Raw genomic sequence first — 16875 nt, forward strand, 5'->3', positions numbered from 1 at the left:
TCTAGGGAAAAATCCAACTGATGTATACACACCTCAATGCCATGATGAACGAGGCCCCCAGAGCCCGTATCTTACGCCTCGCGCCGTGCGGTGAGAAGTTAAATGGCACAGATTCAAAAGACGTCATCAGACATGCTTTTGCTTGCTTTGATGAAGAAGCAACAGGTCAAATCACTTCACTGTTCTATGTAGAAAACATCTGAACCACAAAGATTTGTGTAAAGCAACACCCAGATGATTCCAGGAATCCTGGCTTTCCTTTGTTGAATTATCAGATGCAACGAGATATGTATTTAGCTTTATTGATCCAAGCCAAGGATTGGCATGAACATACACTAGATAAATTATAAATAACAGGCTGTTCTAGGGAAGATTGTCTCTGCCACACTTGAGTTCTTCAGTTCAGTTCACAGGAAATCTGAAAATTGATGGCATGGATACAACATCTAAATATCCATGGGGATTTAGAAGATGTGAAATTGGAAGCGGGTACGATTGAAGCCAACTGAAGGGTAACTAGTGTGTGCTTGCGAAGCTAGTTGGAATCCTTCTCTCTTCAGAGATTGATTTTTTTTTTTACACTTGAAAACATATACTATGCCCTTTCAGTTATTTACATGTAAAAATGCCACTGTGTTATTATTTTTAAGAAAATACAGATTATCAAGGTGAATTTAGTTCAGAATATTATGAATTAAGACTCTTGTAAGAAACAATTTTGTATACCACTAAGAATTCCTAGGACAGATTTCAGTAGAAGCTTGTAGTACTTTTTAAAAAAGATTTATTTATTTATGCATACAAGAACTGGGGTGTAGGCCAGAGGTGCGGAGGGTGAGGGCATTTACCAGAGACAGAGTAGGGAGCAGAACAGGTGGATCTACCGAAATATACTGCTGAGGGGAGCAGCGTCTGGTGCACCATGTGGTTTAGCTCCCTGGCTGGGGATCGAACTCATGTTGCAGTGGCTGGCGATAGCTTGATAGCACTGTGTCTTTAACCCCTGTGCCACCAGGGAGGCCCGCTTGTACTAGATACTTTAAAAATACTTAAATGATAAAATAGATGAATGCTTATGAATGCAATGCATCTGCTCTGTGTGTGGGTGTAGGCAGATAAGAGATTTAAAATATTTTAAAATTTAATTTTAAAATTATAACAAGTTTAAAAACATTTTAAATGGTTATGATCACCTTCCAGTATTTGGTAGTGAGTCCACCTCTGTCCGAATAAAGATGAGAGTCCTATGTTTATAAATAGAATAGACACCCACTGTGTGAGCTTTTCACTTGGAAAGTCATAATCCTACGAGTTGATGTGAGATTCCATTTTAACACACACACGGAAGCTACCATTTATTGAATGCTCTGTGTTATGTAGTTTGAGTGACTCACTTTACACTCAAAACAGTCTGATGTTGAATGTTATTATTTCCATTTTATAAGTGAGGAAATTGATGTACCAAAGATAAAGTGTCTTCACTGAGGGGGTGCCAGGGAGAGGAAGGATTAGGGTCAAAATAAGTGGGGGTGCAATTGTATGGGGAATATAACCAAAATGAAAATGCATACATTGTGCAAAAAAGAAAAATGATATAAGAATTATATAAAATAAAATATTAAAAAAATAAAAATGAACAGTGAGGTAAAAAATAAAAAATAATTATTAAAAAATAAAAAATAAAAAAATGAAGTAAAAAACAAAAACAAAAACAAAGATAAAGTGTCTTTCCAAGATGGCATATCCAGGATGTGACAATGTTGGGACTTGAACCCAAGTCCATTTAACTACAAAACCCAACTTTTGAGCTTCAAGAACTACTGTTCATTGGTCCTTCTCATCCAGAAGGACAAAATAATACCCCCAAAATAATGTTTTATTAGGTTTCACTAGTCCAGGTATCAACTTAATATGATCATCTCCCCAGTGCTAGTATGAAGACTCCTGCACACTCAGGTTCTTGCAGCACCAGTCTCAAGAGCTAAAAAAGGAGGAAATCCTTTCATTTGTGACCATATTGATGGATCTTAAGGGCATTGTGTTAAGTGAGATAGACAAAGGAAGACAAATTCTCTATGATAACACATTATTTGGCATCTTAAAAGGACATTAAACCTGTAAAAAACAGAGAGTAGAATGGTGATTACCAGGGGGCAGGGTGGGGGAATCAGGAAAATGTTATTTAAGGTTACAAATTGTTAACCAGTAGATAGATAAATTCTGGAGATGTAATGCACAGCACAGTAATTATAGTCAACAAGATTGTATTATAAACTTCAAAGTTGCTAAGAGACTAGATCTTAACTGTTCCCACCACAAAAAAGAAATGATAATTATGTGAGGTGATGGAGGTGTTAGGTAATGCTACAGTAGTAATCATATGGCAATATATAAATGTAGCAAAACAACACATTATAAACCTTAAGTTTACATAAGGTATACGTCAATTACACATCATTAATAAAATTACTCCCCATAATTGAAATGAGAGAGACAAATGGCCAATGGGCATATGAAAAATTTTAATCCAGATATGTATTCAAAGGCATGCAAAATAAAATATTTAAATAAATGATTCTGGCTTATCCAATTGAGAGATTTAAAAACCTCTGGTGAGACCTGTGTACAGGTAAAGGGGAGGAGACGAAGGAATGGATCCAGGTCTTTAGTCCTGGAGACACTTGGACACTGGATTTAGCTCTAGCTATAAAATGGAGATAATAGGGATGGAAGGATTTTAGGAAAGTGATGGGTTAAATGAAAGATTACATTGATGTTGGCAGAGACGCACACAGCTTAAGGCAACAAAAGCCAACAGCAAATTTTAAAACATCTATTGTGACCCAAAATTGCCACCCTTGTCTCAGAACACTCATTGCCAACTGGAATACCTTTGTACCACCATACTGGGAGGTGTCAAAGCCCCTAAGCATGCATATGTTTTGACCCCTTTTAGGAAGATAGAGAAATTGATCAAAATGGTTCCAAAGCATTTATCCCCAGTGACACTTCTCACTGCATCATTGGTTAAAACAAATAAAAATTAAGAAAAAGCAAACCAAACCCCAACAACAACCAAACCCTAAATGTTACCAGGAGACAGAGGGGTACCCTGAGATCCCCAAACTTATATACTCTAAAGGGGTCTTGCCATCCGTGTGCACAAAGGCAAAGCAAACTTTAAAGAATTAGTGTGCCAAGGACTCCCTGGTGGAGCAGGGGTTAAAGTTGCAGCACCATCAAGCTATTGCCAGCTACTGAGGCGTAAGTTCTATCCCCAGCCAGGGAGCTGACCCACATGGCACAGCAGACCTCTCCTGTCTCACCCTCTGCTCCCCTCAGCAGTGTATTTTAGTAGATCTGCCTGTTCTGCAACTCACTGTGTCTCTGGTGAATCTTCTCACCCCCCACACCTCTGGCCTATACCTCAGTTCTTGTATGCATAAATAACTAAAAATAAATCTTTTTTTTTAAAGTGTGCCAGAGAGAGAAGAGAGGGTATTCATTTCCTAGTAAAACACCCAAAATTATCCAGACCCTCATGGGCAAATGCCCAAGCAAGGTTGGCCTGAAGTGGGGCCGCTGAGACCTGAAAGCTTGCCACAAGTGTAAGGCATCTTCTAGCGGGGAACTGTAGGAAAGAGGTTCTCTGAAGCAGGTCCCAGAAAGCTGGGCAAAAGGAGATACCACATCAAGATACTGGCTGCCACGTATCTCTCACCCATGTGTCTCTTCTAAGTGTCTGCATGTGTGTCCTTCCATGTCTCCTTTCCAGGAGTCCCAGGGTGCAATTCAGGCAGCAGGAACAAGAGGAATCCCTGAGCTCACCTGTCTTCCAGGTTATATAGCTTCATCTGGCTCCTCAGCTTCGCCCATTGTTAAGTGGGGTGGGGAACATGGTGACTCCCCTTACATGAGCAAACAGCAGAAAAGACAAACAACCTAGAGAAAACCCCTTCTCCCTGACATCCTGCGCAGCTTTGGACACAGGAAAATATGCACACATGGTAAGACAGACGTGAGTGGGGAGAGGACGTTTCAAAGTCATCTGTTCCTAATTTTCCATAGCTGAAAGACATGAACACAAAGCAAAAAATCACCCAAAATTGAGCAGTTTCCCTTGGGGGAGTGTGGGTGGGGTTCTGACCTCTTTATATTTCTCACTGTGTAGATCCACTCTTGTGCTCCTGGAACTGCCTACTAACCTGCTCTTTTGCACTCCCCTGACTCAATTGCTTAGATACCATTCAGACTCTAGAGGTGGGCAGGGGAGGGGGTGGATAGGCCACCCCAACATGTTTAGAAGAGGTCCCTTGCCCCAAGACATGCCACTGGCATATTTTGAACTGAAGTCCATTGAGGTTCTGCAGTCTCACAAGGGCATTACCTGGAATCAGGGTTTTTACCAGAAGTAATAAACTTTCTAGGAGAAAGGCCTAGGTATAAGTACTGTTGGTATCCTTCAGGTCAATTGCATTGGGGGTGCTGAAGTTTCCCTACACTGACAGGGAATTCTCAGCCATCAACAGGATGTCTGAGATTTCAGCTCGATTCCAACACTATCTACCAAGAAATAACTACCAAGAGATAATGTTAGATTCCACAAGCAAAGGGCTGTCTCCCAAGATGGATGCCATTACTTCAGATAGGCATCAAATACAAGTCCTAGCAAATACAACTCGAAATATGAGTCCTAGCAAACCCGTACTTCTGACCACGCTACTAGAGATCACAGGTCCTCAGATGTCAGGAGCCCATCACAAGCCCAGGTTATTTTTTTTTAAAGATTTATTTATTCATGCATATAAGAACTGGGGTACAGGCCAGATGAGCAGGAGGGTGAAAGGATCCACCAGAGACAGAGTGGAGAACAGAACAGGCAGATTGACTGAACTACACTGCTGAGGGGAGCAGCGGGCGAGTCAGGAGAGGGCTGCCGCGCCATGTGGGACACTCGCCAGCAGGCCAGGATCGAACCTGCACTGCAGAGGCTGCAGACAGCTTCATAGTGCGGCGTTCAACCGCCTGCGCCACCAGGGGAGGCCCCTAAAGATTTTTTTATTTTTTTAATTTATACAATAGCTGGGGTACAGGCCAGAGGTGCGGGAGGGTGAGAGGATTCACCAGGGACAGGGTGGGGAGCAGAACAGGCACACGGACCGAAAGCACTGCTGAGGGGAGCAGCAGGTGGGACAGGAGATGTCCACTGTGCCATGTGGGAATCTCCCCGGCTGGCCAGGAATTGAACCTGTGCTATAGAGGCTGTGGATAGCTTCACAGCGTTGTGCTCAACCCGCTGCACCACCCGGGAGGCCCAAGCCCAGATTATTGTCTGTGTTTCTGACCCACCACTATAAATCAGAGTCTCAAAAGACACGTTCCTCAGGTTTAATATGTTTGCTAGAACAGCACGCAGAACACAGGACACTGGTTTACTCACTAGATCACCAATTTATTGCAAAGGGTTCTAAAGGGTATGGACCAACACCCGGAGGGAAGAGATGCACAGGACAAGGTGTGGGGAAAGGGCTGGCGCGATCACGTCCTCCTCAGGTGTGCCAACCTCCCTCAAATTTGCACATGCCCACCAACCTGGCAGTTCTCTGAAGCCCCTGCTCTTGGGCTTTCAAAGAGGCTTCATTAGGTAGGTGTGATTAACTTTGACCTTTGGCAATTGAACTTAACCTCTAGCTCCTCCCCCTTACCCCCATCCACCGTTTTCCAAAAAGTCACCTTCATTAACATAGCAAAAGACACTTTTACACCCTCAACACTTAGAGAAGTATACAGGCTTTTAGAAGCTGTGAGTCTGGATTGTGAATCAAGATGAAATACATATGAGAAATGTATTTTGGTCATCTGAGTGATCAAAATATTTCTTATAAATCACAATATTGTAATATAGCAGGGCAAACATCCCATTAGAGCATCTGATCTTTGCCACGCAAGTCGCTCTTTTATTGTGATGAGTCCCCTTACTCTTTGATGTCCCTTAGCTCATAATATCTACCATTTCACCTCATTGCCACTGGAATCCACTTGTCTATGTAGATCCCCCAACATAATAAATTTTTCTCCCAACCTACCTGATATTAATTTGATTACTGGACCAGCCTGTGAAGAACCCATGGGCACAAGGAAATTTCCTCTCCTCCCCAACAGTGGTAAGGGAGAAGACAGGTGGGTTCATCTCAGCGTGACCCCAGTTGATCCCCTTGGGGAGCCCCATTTTGAGAAGATCTCAGTTCTATCCTCGAAGCCCTGCTTTTCTTTTTGTGTGTGTGAAGAACTGGGGTGTAGTCCAGAGGTGCAGGGGTGAGAGGATTCACCAGAGACAGCGTGGGAAGCAGAACAGGCAGATTTACTGAAACACACTGAGGGGAGCAGTGGGCGAGACAGGAGAGGTCTGCTGTGCCATGTGGGTAGCTCCCTGGCTGGGGATCAAACTCAGGCCACTGCTGAGACGTAACTCCTAGGTCACTGGGGAGGCCCCAGCCCTGCATTTCTTATCTGTCTCCTGGCCCGTACTCAGTAAAGACAGGGCTATCTTGAACTTGCACATTCCACTGCCCTCCAGCATGATTCCCGGCCCCTCCAGGGGCCATTGAGAGCAGCTTGTGCTTGGGGTTCTAGCTCAGACTTCTCTCTGATTCTCAGTTTCTTCCTAAAACAGAGGTAATGATTAGGTGGCTGAGTGGATTTTGATGAGATTAGGGAAGCGAAGCATCCAGCATCCTGGAACTTGGGAGAGAGACACCATCACCTGCTCCTGCCCCCTTATCCCCCCCAGTTCCTAGCCGTGACCTTACCACTGCACCCTGTCCCTCCTCCAAGGCTGCTGCACCACACCAGAAACAGGAGGCCCGTTTTTGTTTTATTTATTTTATTGAACTCAGGGACTTTTTTTCTTAAATTAGAGAGGTCACAAGATTTACCACCACCAGAAACGAGAACATTTGTCTGCCCCGGCTGTGCAGACGAGCACAGAGTTAATCTCACAGAGACCTCAAAGCCATTTCAGGTCCCTGTCTGATTTTGCAGAAGCTCCGGTGCCTGGAAAACAGACTGCAAACAACAAAGTGCACGGGGAGCCACCCAGCTGCAGGGGCCCCCAGGGAAGAGAAGGGACAGGTGGGGAAGCTGAAGCAAGTCAACTACTCAAGGCCAAAATGGTAAGAAAAGCAGTGGCAGGAACACTTGCAAAGGACCAGGCCCCGGCCCCTCCCCGAGCCATCCCCTGAAGGCAAGACAGCCGCAGCCACAGCACTGGGGCTTCCAGTCCCCTCGGCAGGGGGTGGGGCTGCTCTGCGGGGGAAGAGGTCTCCCAGGCCTGGGATCCCAGAGGCTCTCACACCCATTTCTCCCCGTTGGGAAAGTCTCCTAGGCCCCTTCCAGCAACAGCTGAGCCCCTTGCCCAGGGAGGGCTAGAACCCAGGGCAGCTCACACTGTCTACAGCTTCCTCCCCTCTGCACCACACGTGCTCGCCCCCCCCCACCCCACACACACACATGCTGGAGCTGGGGATCAAGAGTCACCCGGAAGGTGAGAGCTGGGCTTGGAAGGGGCGCATCTGTGCATCAGCCCCAAGGAGGCCTTTCACCCCTCTCTCCCTGCAGTCTGGGGTCACGAGCTCTCAGGCCGCCCCAGAGATCTTTGGGTAGAGGCAGGGGGCTGGCAGGCTCCCAGAGGGGTCCTGGTGGAGAGGGCTGGGGTGGGCGAGGGCCACCAGGACGGGAGGCTCCCAGGAGACGTGGCACCAGTAAAGAATGCCATCAGGTCCTGTTGGGGTGAAACTGCAGGGGTGCCCAGTCAGGCCGCAGTCCCTGGGGTGGGGCGGGCAGCTCTTCACCCGGGACCTGGCTCCAGGAGGGCAGATGGTAGCAGACTGGGCCGCTCCGTCCCTGGGGCTGACCAGGCCCCTGATTTTCAGTCCCAGCAACTCCGAGGACGAGAGCCACGAGTACCCGGTGCCAGAGCAGCCGTGGGGCTGGGATGCGTGCTGAGGGCCAGGGTGTCTCCTGGCCATCCTGCTCCTCCAGTCAGCAGCACACCCAGGGCTGCAGGACCAATCCGAGTCCATCTAGAGAGTGTCCCGTGTGATCCTGGGGGTTGGGGGGCCGAGCCTGGGGGCAGAGAGAGGGGGTCGTGCCATGAGTCCCAGCCCATTCCACCCCAGGTTTATGTCTTCACCCTGGTGGTTATGGGGAACCAGGAGCCACGTCCCGACCCCACCACCCAAACAAGGGCTTGTGCCACTCCATTGAGAAGCCCTTGGTCCAGCCTGGGGTAGGCGGGGAGGCCAGGTCTGTGGAGGACCTCAGCTCCCAGGGCCTGGCACCCATGTCTCTTGTGCCCAGCTCAGCTCAGCCTGTCCTCCCCTCTTCCTGGGACCGCCCACATTACTGCGAGGAGAGCTGGCTCCCCAGATTCCCTACCCTGGACTCCTCTCTCCCTAGGCCCCCCAGGAGTGGTGGACAGCTCCCCCATCCGGGCGGCTGTGGGGGAACACAGGCTCTACTACTTTGTATGTGTGTGGTAGGAGGAAATTCTTCCCTCCCGGAGCCCTGAGTTACCCTCATCAGGTGGGCGAACAGAGCTCCCTCGCAGCGCTGCCAGGAGACCTCGGTGCCCAGGTGAGACGTCCTTCCCCAAACCAGAAGTGCATGCTGGGCTCCCCCAGCCCTGGGGGCCTCTGCCTGGAAGATCCTTCCTTTCCTCCTCCACCAGGCCCTTCACTCAGCTGCTCCCCAGGCAGCTGTGGGAGCAGAGACGCCCCTTGGGCAGACGTTAGGCTCTGGACAACTCTGAGAAGGGGCGAGTCACCGCCTATAAACACCAGTTCCTGAAAAACAGGGAGACTTGAGAGATGAGCTGTCACCCCACCCGGCCCTGTTTCCTCTTCTCCACGTGTATCCCCACCCCAGCCTAGGCACTGCGGTGGCTCAGGAGGCCCCTTGTTTCCCCAAGCCCTTTAGGCGCTCAGGAGGCTGCTGGAAGCTGCCCAGCCCAGGGCCAAGGACGGCATCATCCTCGGGGGCAGGGGTAGGTGCTGGAGGGAGTAAGGGGACAGGAGCCTGGCCCAGACTAGACAGAGCAAGGGGGAGGGGAGCTAAAGGGACTGAAGGGACGGCAGGAGCAGGCAGAGCGCCCTCCGCTGGCCCCAGAGACCGGGCAGGAGGCAGTCTGGGGAGGGGCTGTGCCCGCAGCGGCAGCGAGCCCGGGGACCTGAGGGCTGAGAAGGGGACAGAGCTGGGGCTTGGCCAGGAACACCTCCTCCTTCTTGGCGGGGAGGGGGGCTGGGGGAGTGGAAAAGGGTGGCGGCCTCGCTTCTCCTCCAGGGCTCTCCCTGGAGCCGCCGGGGCCACTTCGCTCCCTGCGCCCAGGTTCAGGCGATGCCAGCCAGGCCCTGGGGAAAGGGGGCAGGGCCTGGGCAGCCAGACGAGGGCGAAACTCCCCATTTGGCGCCTGCGAGGAGCTGCCCCTGGACTCCACCTCGCCACCGCAACAAAGGCGTCGTCGGGGCCTGTGTCTGCCCTGGGCCTTCGCTGGGGCCCGTCGCACACCCGCCCCCCAAGCCCCCGAGGGCCCCAGGTGTCTGGGGGGCAGCGCGGGCCGCCTCCGGCCGCCCGCCCGGGCTCTGGCCTCCTACCTGGTGTCGGTCCCGCGCGGGCGGCGGAATCTCTTCTCTCGGGTCCCCCGCGGGGCAACAGGTCGGCCGCCGCCAGCCACGCTCCCGGGCCCAGGGCGGGCGCGTCTCGCGAGCTCCCGCGGGGTCCGTCGGCGGCCGCGGGCAGGGGGGCGGGTCGCGGCCGCGGCCGGGGGCCTGGCGGGGCCGGGCGGCCGGCGTCCCCCCGCGGGGCTAGCGGGCCCGGGGCCCCCGCCGCCCCTCATGCCGGCGCCCCCGCCGTCGCGGGCCGGCCCGCCGGCGCCCGACCCCGCCGGGCCGCGGCGCTCACTCGATGCGCACCTGCAGGCGGACGTTGAGCATCACCGAGGCCACGACGTAGAAGTAGGGGAAGTTGACGCGCAGCCGCCAGGCCAGGTCGAAGAAGGTGAGCAGCGTGCGCGTGAGCCCCTTGCAGAAGGCGCCGTAGGAGCCGCGCGCCGCGGCCGAGCGCGAGAGCCGCAGCGCCAGGCCCGAGAGCGCCGCCGCCGACAGGGCCGCCGACAGGGCCGCGGACGCCGCCATGGGCCCGGCCCGCGCAGGCCGCGCCGACCCCGCAGCGCAGCGAGAGCCGCCGGCGGCGGGCAGGTGCACGCGCGGCCCCAGCGACGCGCCCGCCCGGCGCCCTCCGCGCTCCCCGGCCGCCCCCGCAGCCGCCGCCCCCGCCCGCCGGTCGCCTCCCGCCCCCGGCGGCCGCCAGCCGGGCCCCGCCCCCGAGCAGCCACGCCCCGCCCCGCCCCGGGCCCGCCCCCGCCCCCGCCCCCGCCCCGGGCGAGCCCCCCCCCGGGATCCCCGCCGCAGAGCCGGCGGCGGGCGGGGCTCCCCGGCGAGGGCCTCTGCGGAGCGTCCCGCCCGGAGCCGGAGCCGGAGCCGGAGCCGAGGGAGGGTGCGAGGTCTCCGCGCCCTGCTGCCTCCGGGGCGCAGGCCCGTCCGGGGGGCTTCGCCCGCCCCCTCCACCCCGCACTGTGTCCAGAGAAGCCTCGGCCGCCCACCCCGGGGACCTTTCTTTCATTCGCATTTCTCGGGTACCTTTGCCCCGAGGGTCCCGAAGCTACACGTGCGCCTTTTCTTTGTGCTGGTTTGCTGGTCAGCTGAACTTCTTTATTGGTGGATTGCCTCATTGTCTGTCTCCTTTACCTCTATAGCAATCTATCCTCCTAGATTCATTATACATAGTGTACAGCCTCTCGGTCCATGAAATAAACATACAACAGGCAGATTAACAAGAGAAAAGACATACAAATGTAATAATTTAAAAAATGCTTCTGTGAGGGGCATCACAGTGGGGGAAAAAAATGAATACCCAGATAGGCAGATCTGACAGCTTATATAATATCTTCATAGGGGAAGGTGAGGAGAGATGTATACAACTTAGAGGAAAGCAAATGAGGTTTTTTTTTTTTTTTTTTTCAAGGTTTATTTATTTATTTATACAAGCACTGGGTACAGTCAGGAGCGCTGGAGGGTGAGAGGATTCACCAGAGACAGAGCGGGGAACAGAACAGGCAGACTGACGAAATACACTGCTGAGGGGAGCAGCAGGTGCTGCAGGAGAGGTCTGAGCGCCATGTGGGACCCTCGCCGGCGGCTGGGGATCGAACCGGCTCTGCAGAGGTAGAGGGCAGCTTCGCAGCCCAGCGCTCAACCTCTGCGCCACTAGGGGAGGCCCTTTGTCCCATTCTTATTGCCATTTTGGAAGAGAGAATTTCCAAAAATTGTTACTCTGTCATTTTCACTGACATCACCTTCCCTGTGATGTTTTGATGAAAGATGGACACTTTGGAAAATATATTAGAGCAGGTCTAGATATGGACACCATGTGGACTTCTTGTTTGCTTGTTTATCGGATTAATGACTTGGCTGGGTAATTTTTTAAAGCATTTCTTTCCCATTGCGAAGCCACTGATGTCCCTTGGAGTATGCAGACTTGAGCGTATGCACAGTCACACCAGGATGACAGTGGCTTTAGCAATGTTTTCTTTGTCTCCTTCTGTGATCACACCCAGCTATCAGGTTCACTAACTGTTGGCCGATTGCTCTAATGGGTTTGACAATGCTCTGGAACATCAATCACTCGATCGATTGTCTGATCCTGTTAAATTTGGACCCCCTCACAGGGGTAGTCTTGAGGTTGGTCCTGACCACAGGAGGGCTCTTTGTAATTCTCTCTGTCTGGTGAGCTAGACTATAGGCAACTTCTAATCTAGTTTCTATCACTATAGATTTGACTGTTCTGTACTTTTCATACAAATAGAATCATATTTCATGTATGATAGACTGGTTTCTTACACCTGGCATACTGTTTTAAGGTTCATCCATGTTGCAGGATGCATCATTATTTCATTACTTTTTTATTGTCCAATAATATTCCATTGTAAGGATGGGTCATATTTCATTAAGCCATCCATCAGTTGATGCATATTCAGGTTGCTTCCATATTTTTACTATTATGATTAATGGTGCTATGAACATGTTGATACAAGTTTTTGTGTATATATATGTTTCATCTATGTTGGGTTTGTCAGCGTAAATAAATTGAGGCTAGCAGGAGTAAGTTTATTGAAAAATCAACGGAGGAGCCCCGGGAACAGCCGCCAGACAGCTCTTGGAAAGGTGCCTGAATTCTGAGCTTCTCAGTGGGAATTAGATACAGTTACAAGGAGGTTACTTGTAGCATTTCAGGAATTTCTTACAAGAAAAATCCTTGTAGGGCTTCAGTTAATGTATCTCTCTGATGCTGTCTATGCTTTTAGGAAAACAAAGAGCGCTGTTAAAATTTACCCTATCTAAATAAAGTAAATAAGTCTTATCTTCTGGGAACTGGGAGTTTTAGCAAGGTTACATATTGCAGAGTTGGCATTCTTTGAAGTGACTGATTTGTCTGGAGGCAGTGGTTTCCAAAATGCTGCTTTTTCACAAAGACGGCATTTCTCCTGGGCACAGATTCTTCAGGATCAGACCCGCTGAATCCAGACTCTTGGCTTGTGCCCTGTAGTTGGAGTCAGGGAGAGGGATACCCACTTAATTGTTAGCTTTAACAGGTATATACCTAGGAGTAGAATTTCTGGGTCATATGCTAACTTCAATTAACTAACATATGCTAACGGTTTGAGGTACTACCAGACTGTTTTTCAAAGTGGCTGTTCGATTTATTTTACAGTCCCACCAATTAGATGAGGATTCAATTTCTCTACATCTTCACCAAAATGTTTCAATGACTGGGTTTTTTTTCTTTTTGTCATTCTAGTGTGAGTGAAGTGGCATTCCATTGGTTTTAATTTGCATTTCCCTAAGTTGATGTTAGATGTAGGTTTTCTGTGGACACTCTGTAGATTGATGAAGTACCTTTTAATTTCTGGTTTACTGAGTTTTATCCTGAATGAATGTTATATGTAGTCAAATGCCTATTGTACTTCTATTGATTTTGTAGAGGAAGAAAAAGCTTTAAGATTTTTACTTGAGGCCTTTAAATTAAACTGAGAAAAGACAGATTGACAGGAGAAAATGTTTACAGATTTTATTGATGTTAATGTTTCTAATTTTACATGTATAAAGACCGCAGAAAATAAGTGGAAAAAAACAAAGAGCAGTCAGATCCAGGGGTTTCTAAACCATCTTAGCCTGTGACCCACAAGCACACCATTTCTGTATAAGGTTATTCGATGTGGTTTCCATCAAAAATAAGATATTCAAAGCCTACAAGTCCACTTCAAAGCATGTGTTGTTTACTCCTTGAAGGAACAAGATCATCACACTAGAAGGTGCAGAAATGGAAATGCAAGCTGGAAAAGGCTTGCATTAGGAAGCTAACCTATATAGGAACTAACCTATATATCACTTTGCTTAGGAAAGAATTCACCCCAAGCCCCTGCAGCTCCAGTAGTTAAAATCCCAGAAGTGGGGGGAGGGAGGAGCTAAATAAACTGATTATTAATGCTTGGGAGAGACTAAGAGATGAGCTATCTTCCTGTCTGTTCCATATCTGTTAGCAAAGAAACAGCAGCCCCAAAGCTTAAGTGTGAACTTTATTTCTAAGATTCTTCAGCCCATATCACTGGGCTAGAAACAAGATGGTTTCTAGAAGAAAGATCATGGGCCTCCCTGGTGGCACAGGGGTTAAAGGCACAGTGCTATCAAGTTATCACCAGCCACTGTGAAATGAGTTCTATCCCCGGCCAGGGAGCAACCCACATGGTGCAGCAGACCTCTCCATCTTGCCTGCTGCTCCCCTCAGCAGTGCATTTCAGTAGATCTGCCTGTTCTGCTCCCCACTCTGTCTCTGGTGAATCTTTTCACACACACACACCCCCACACACCTCTGGCCTGCACCCCGGTTCTTGTATGTATAAATAAATAAATCTTTAAAAAAATAGAAGAGGGGCCTCTCTGATGGCACAAGGGGTTAAGATGCAACCTGTGAAGCTGTCCGCAGCCTCTGCAGCATGAGTTCTATCCCTGGCCAGCCAGGGAGCTACCCACATGGCACAGCAGACCTCTCCTGACTCATCCACTGCTCCCCTCAGCAGTGTACTTTGGTCAATCTGCCTGTTCTGTTCCCCACTCTGTCTCTGGTGAATTCCCTCACTGCCCCCCCCCATGCCTCTGGCCTGTGCCCCAGCTCTTATATGCATAAATAAATAAATCTTTAAAATAATAGAAGAAAGATTATGCAGTGTCCTGGAGGAGCCTGACTCTTCCTCTAATGCTGGTTACAGTGGCTGCAGGTATAAGAGGGCAAGGTGGGATGTCTCTCCTCCCCATGGTGACAGTGGCCTCTTGGGGGCCGAGTCACCTGGATGTTTGCCCCCTGACTACCTGGATTGTAGCCTAAACAGCCTCCTCAGCACACTGTGAGCCAATCCTACTGATTCAGCAGGGCCACTGTTGTGGAGACCTTAGGCACCCCTGCAGGTTCTCTCTGCCTTCAGGACAGACAACTGTGGATGCAGAGGGAACGCTTTCTTTGCCATCCTGGTTTGGAGAAGCTAGGAGTCTCCTGTGTACTTTAGCCTCCTGTTTTAGCTGCTAATATTCATAGAACATATACCAAACACCCCTCCTCTTACTAAGGGAACAGAGTGTAAAAAGGCAGAAAGGCAGAATTGGCGGGGGGGGCAACCCAATCTCTTCTATGTCATTACCCCTTCCCAAACACCAAGGTTGCTCCTAAAGACATTAAAGTAATTGAGAGGTGTAGGACTGTATTGTAAATTTGTACCCTAAAAGTAGAATCCTTATGTTCTAGGGTCTTTAGTATACTTACCAAATTTTATCAAATGTAAAGTCTTAAAAGTACCTACAAGAATGTTAAAAGCAGAAATAGAATGAGCCTTATTTTTTATCATAATATAGCAAAACCATAAATTAAGAGGAAAATGGCAATATTATACAGCTCTTGGGTCAAATATTATAATGAAAACCGCAATAACAATTTTGGAATCATTAATAATACCGTGATGGTTAATTTTATGTGCCAACTTGACTGTGCAAAGGGATGTTTAGGTAACTGGTAAAATCTTATTACTGGATATATCTGTGAGGGTATTTTTTGGGAAAAAATTAGTATTGTCTTTAGTAGATTGAGAAGAGATTTGTCCTCGCCAATGTGGGTGGGAATCATCCAATCTGTTGATGGTGAGAATAAAACAAGAAGCAGATGAGAGTCCTCACTTTCTTCATGAGTTGGGATGTCCTGCCCTTGAACATCAGAAATCCTGGTTCTCTGGCCTCTAGACTTTGGGACATCCACCTGTGGGCTTCAGCTTCTGGGCCTTTAGCCTCAAACTACTTAGACCACTGGTTTTCCATTTCCTCTGGCCTGCAAATGGCATATTGTGGGATTTCTTGATCTTCATAATCATGTGAGCCAATTTCTGTGAGTAATCTCTTGGATCGATCAATCTATATACTCTCTATTCTTTCTATCTATCTATCTATCTATCTATCTATCTATCTATCTATCTATCTATCTATCTATCTATCTTTCTAAAATCTCCTGATTCTATTTCTCTCAAGAATCCTGACTAATACAAACATATATTAAAAACTATGAAATGTGTGGGGCTTCCCTTGTGGCCTAGGGGTTAAGTCTCAGCGCTATCACACCTGTGGCCCGAGTTTGATCCCTGGCCAGGGAGCTAACCCACAAATGGTGCAGCAGATCTCTCCTGTCTTGCCTGCTGCTCCCCTTACCAGTGTATTTCAGTAAATCCACCTATTCTGCTCCCCACTCTGTTTCTGATGAATCCTCTTATCCCCTTCCCCTATACCTCTGGCCTACAACCCAGTTCTTCTACAAATAAATAAATAATATATTTTTTAAAAATAAATTAAAAACTTTGGAATGTGAACAAAGCCATATTTAGAGGAGAGTCCATAGCCTTGAAAGTTTTTATCATTAGGCCTCCCTGGTGGCGCAAGGGGTTAAGCACCACACCATGAAGCAATCCGCAGCCTCTGCAGCACGAGTTCGATCCCCAGCCGGCCAGGGAGTTACCCACATGGCGCAGCAGACCTCTCCTGTCTCGCCCGCTGCTCCCCTCAGCAGTGTATTTCAGTCAGTCTTCCTGTTCTGTACCCCACTCTGTCTCTGGTAAACCCTCTCACCCACTGCATCTCTAGCCTGTACCCCTGCTCTTGTATGCATAAATAAATCTTTAAAAGTTTTTATTGGGCCTCCCGGGTGGTGCAGCGGTTGAGCGCTGGGTTGCAAAGCTGCCCGCAGCCTCTGCAGTGCCGGTTCGATCCCTGGCTGCTCCCCGGCCACCGGAGAGGGTCCCACATGGTGCACAGACCTCTCCTGCCCCCTGCTGCTCCCCTCAGCAGTGTACTTCAGTCCTTCTGCCTGCTCTGCTCCCCGCTCTGGCTCTGGTGAATTCTCTCACCCACCCGCGCTTCTGACTGTACCCAGTGCTTGTATGTATAAATAAATAAATAAATCTTAAAAAAAAAAAGTCAATGATCCCTCAGTAGTAAGAATTTCACAAATATTAATATATAAAACATTAAAACATATTAAAAAAAGTTTTTATCATTAAACAACAAAGAATTAAAATAAAATGTGGTGGACATCAAAAGCTTACACTGTGCAGGGCCTAAACATATTTTAGAGTCTGCATGGTAGAGTCTGCATCCTTAAAAACTTGGATGTGACCTGAGAAATGCACCATTAGGCATTTTTATCACTGTGAAATCATAAAGCGTGATTATA

The 16875-nt window shown here is 49.0% G+C and overlaps 1 protein-coding gene and 1 long non-coding RNA gene across 2 annotated transcripts; both read right to left on the reverse strand.

The window, feature by feature from the left end:
• Nucleotides 1-6862: 6862 nt before the first annotated feature.
• On the reverse strand, nt 6863-9755 carry LOC119246516 (uncharacterized). The gene is made up of 3 exons (XR_005125511.2): nt 9651-9755; nt 8575-8843; nt 6863-8124 (listed from the first exon to the last, which is right to left on the reverse strand). It is a non-coding gene; the product is annotated as an uncharacterized LOC119246516 (long non-coding RNA).
• Nucleotides 9756-9930: 175 nt separating this feature from the next.
• LOC119245871 (small integral membrane protein 10-like protein 2A) lies at nt 9931-10190 on the reverse strand. The gene has a single exon (XM_037511897.1). The coding sequence runs from the start codon at nt 10188-10190 to the stop codon at nt 9954-9956; it is 237 nt and encodes a 78-aa protein (XP_037367794.1). The 3' UTR covers nt 9931-9953.
• Nucleotides 10191-16875: the final 6685 nt, after the last annotated feature.

The sequence above is a fragment of the Talpa occidentalis genome, unplaced genomic scaffold (genome assembly GCF_014898055.3).
Source record: "Talpa occidentalis isolate TD23 unplaced genomic scaffold, MPIMG_talOcc4v2.1 talOcc4.15, whole genome shotgun sequence".
In the NCBI taxonomy this organism is placed as follows: domain Eukaryota; kingdom Metazoa; phylum Chordata; class Mammalia; order Eulipotyphla; family Talpidae; genus Talpa; species Talpa occidentalis.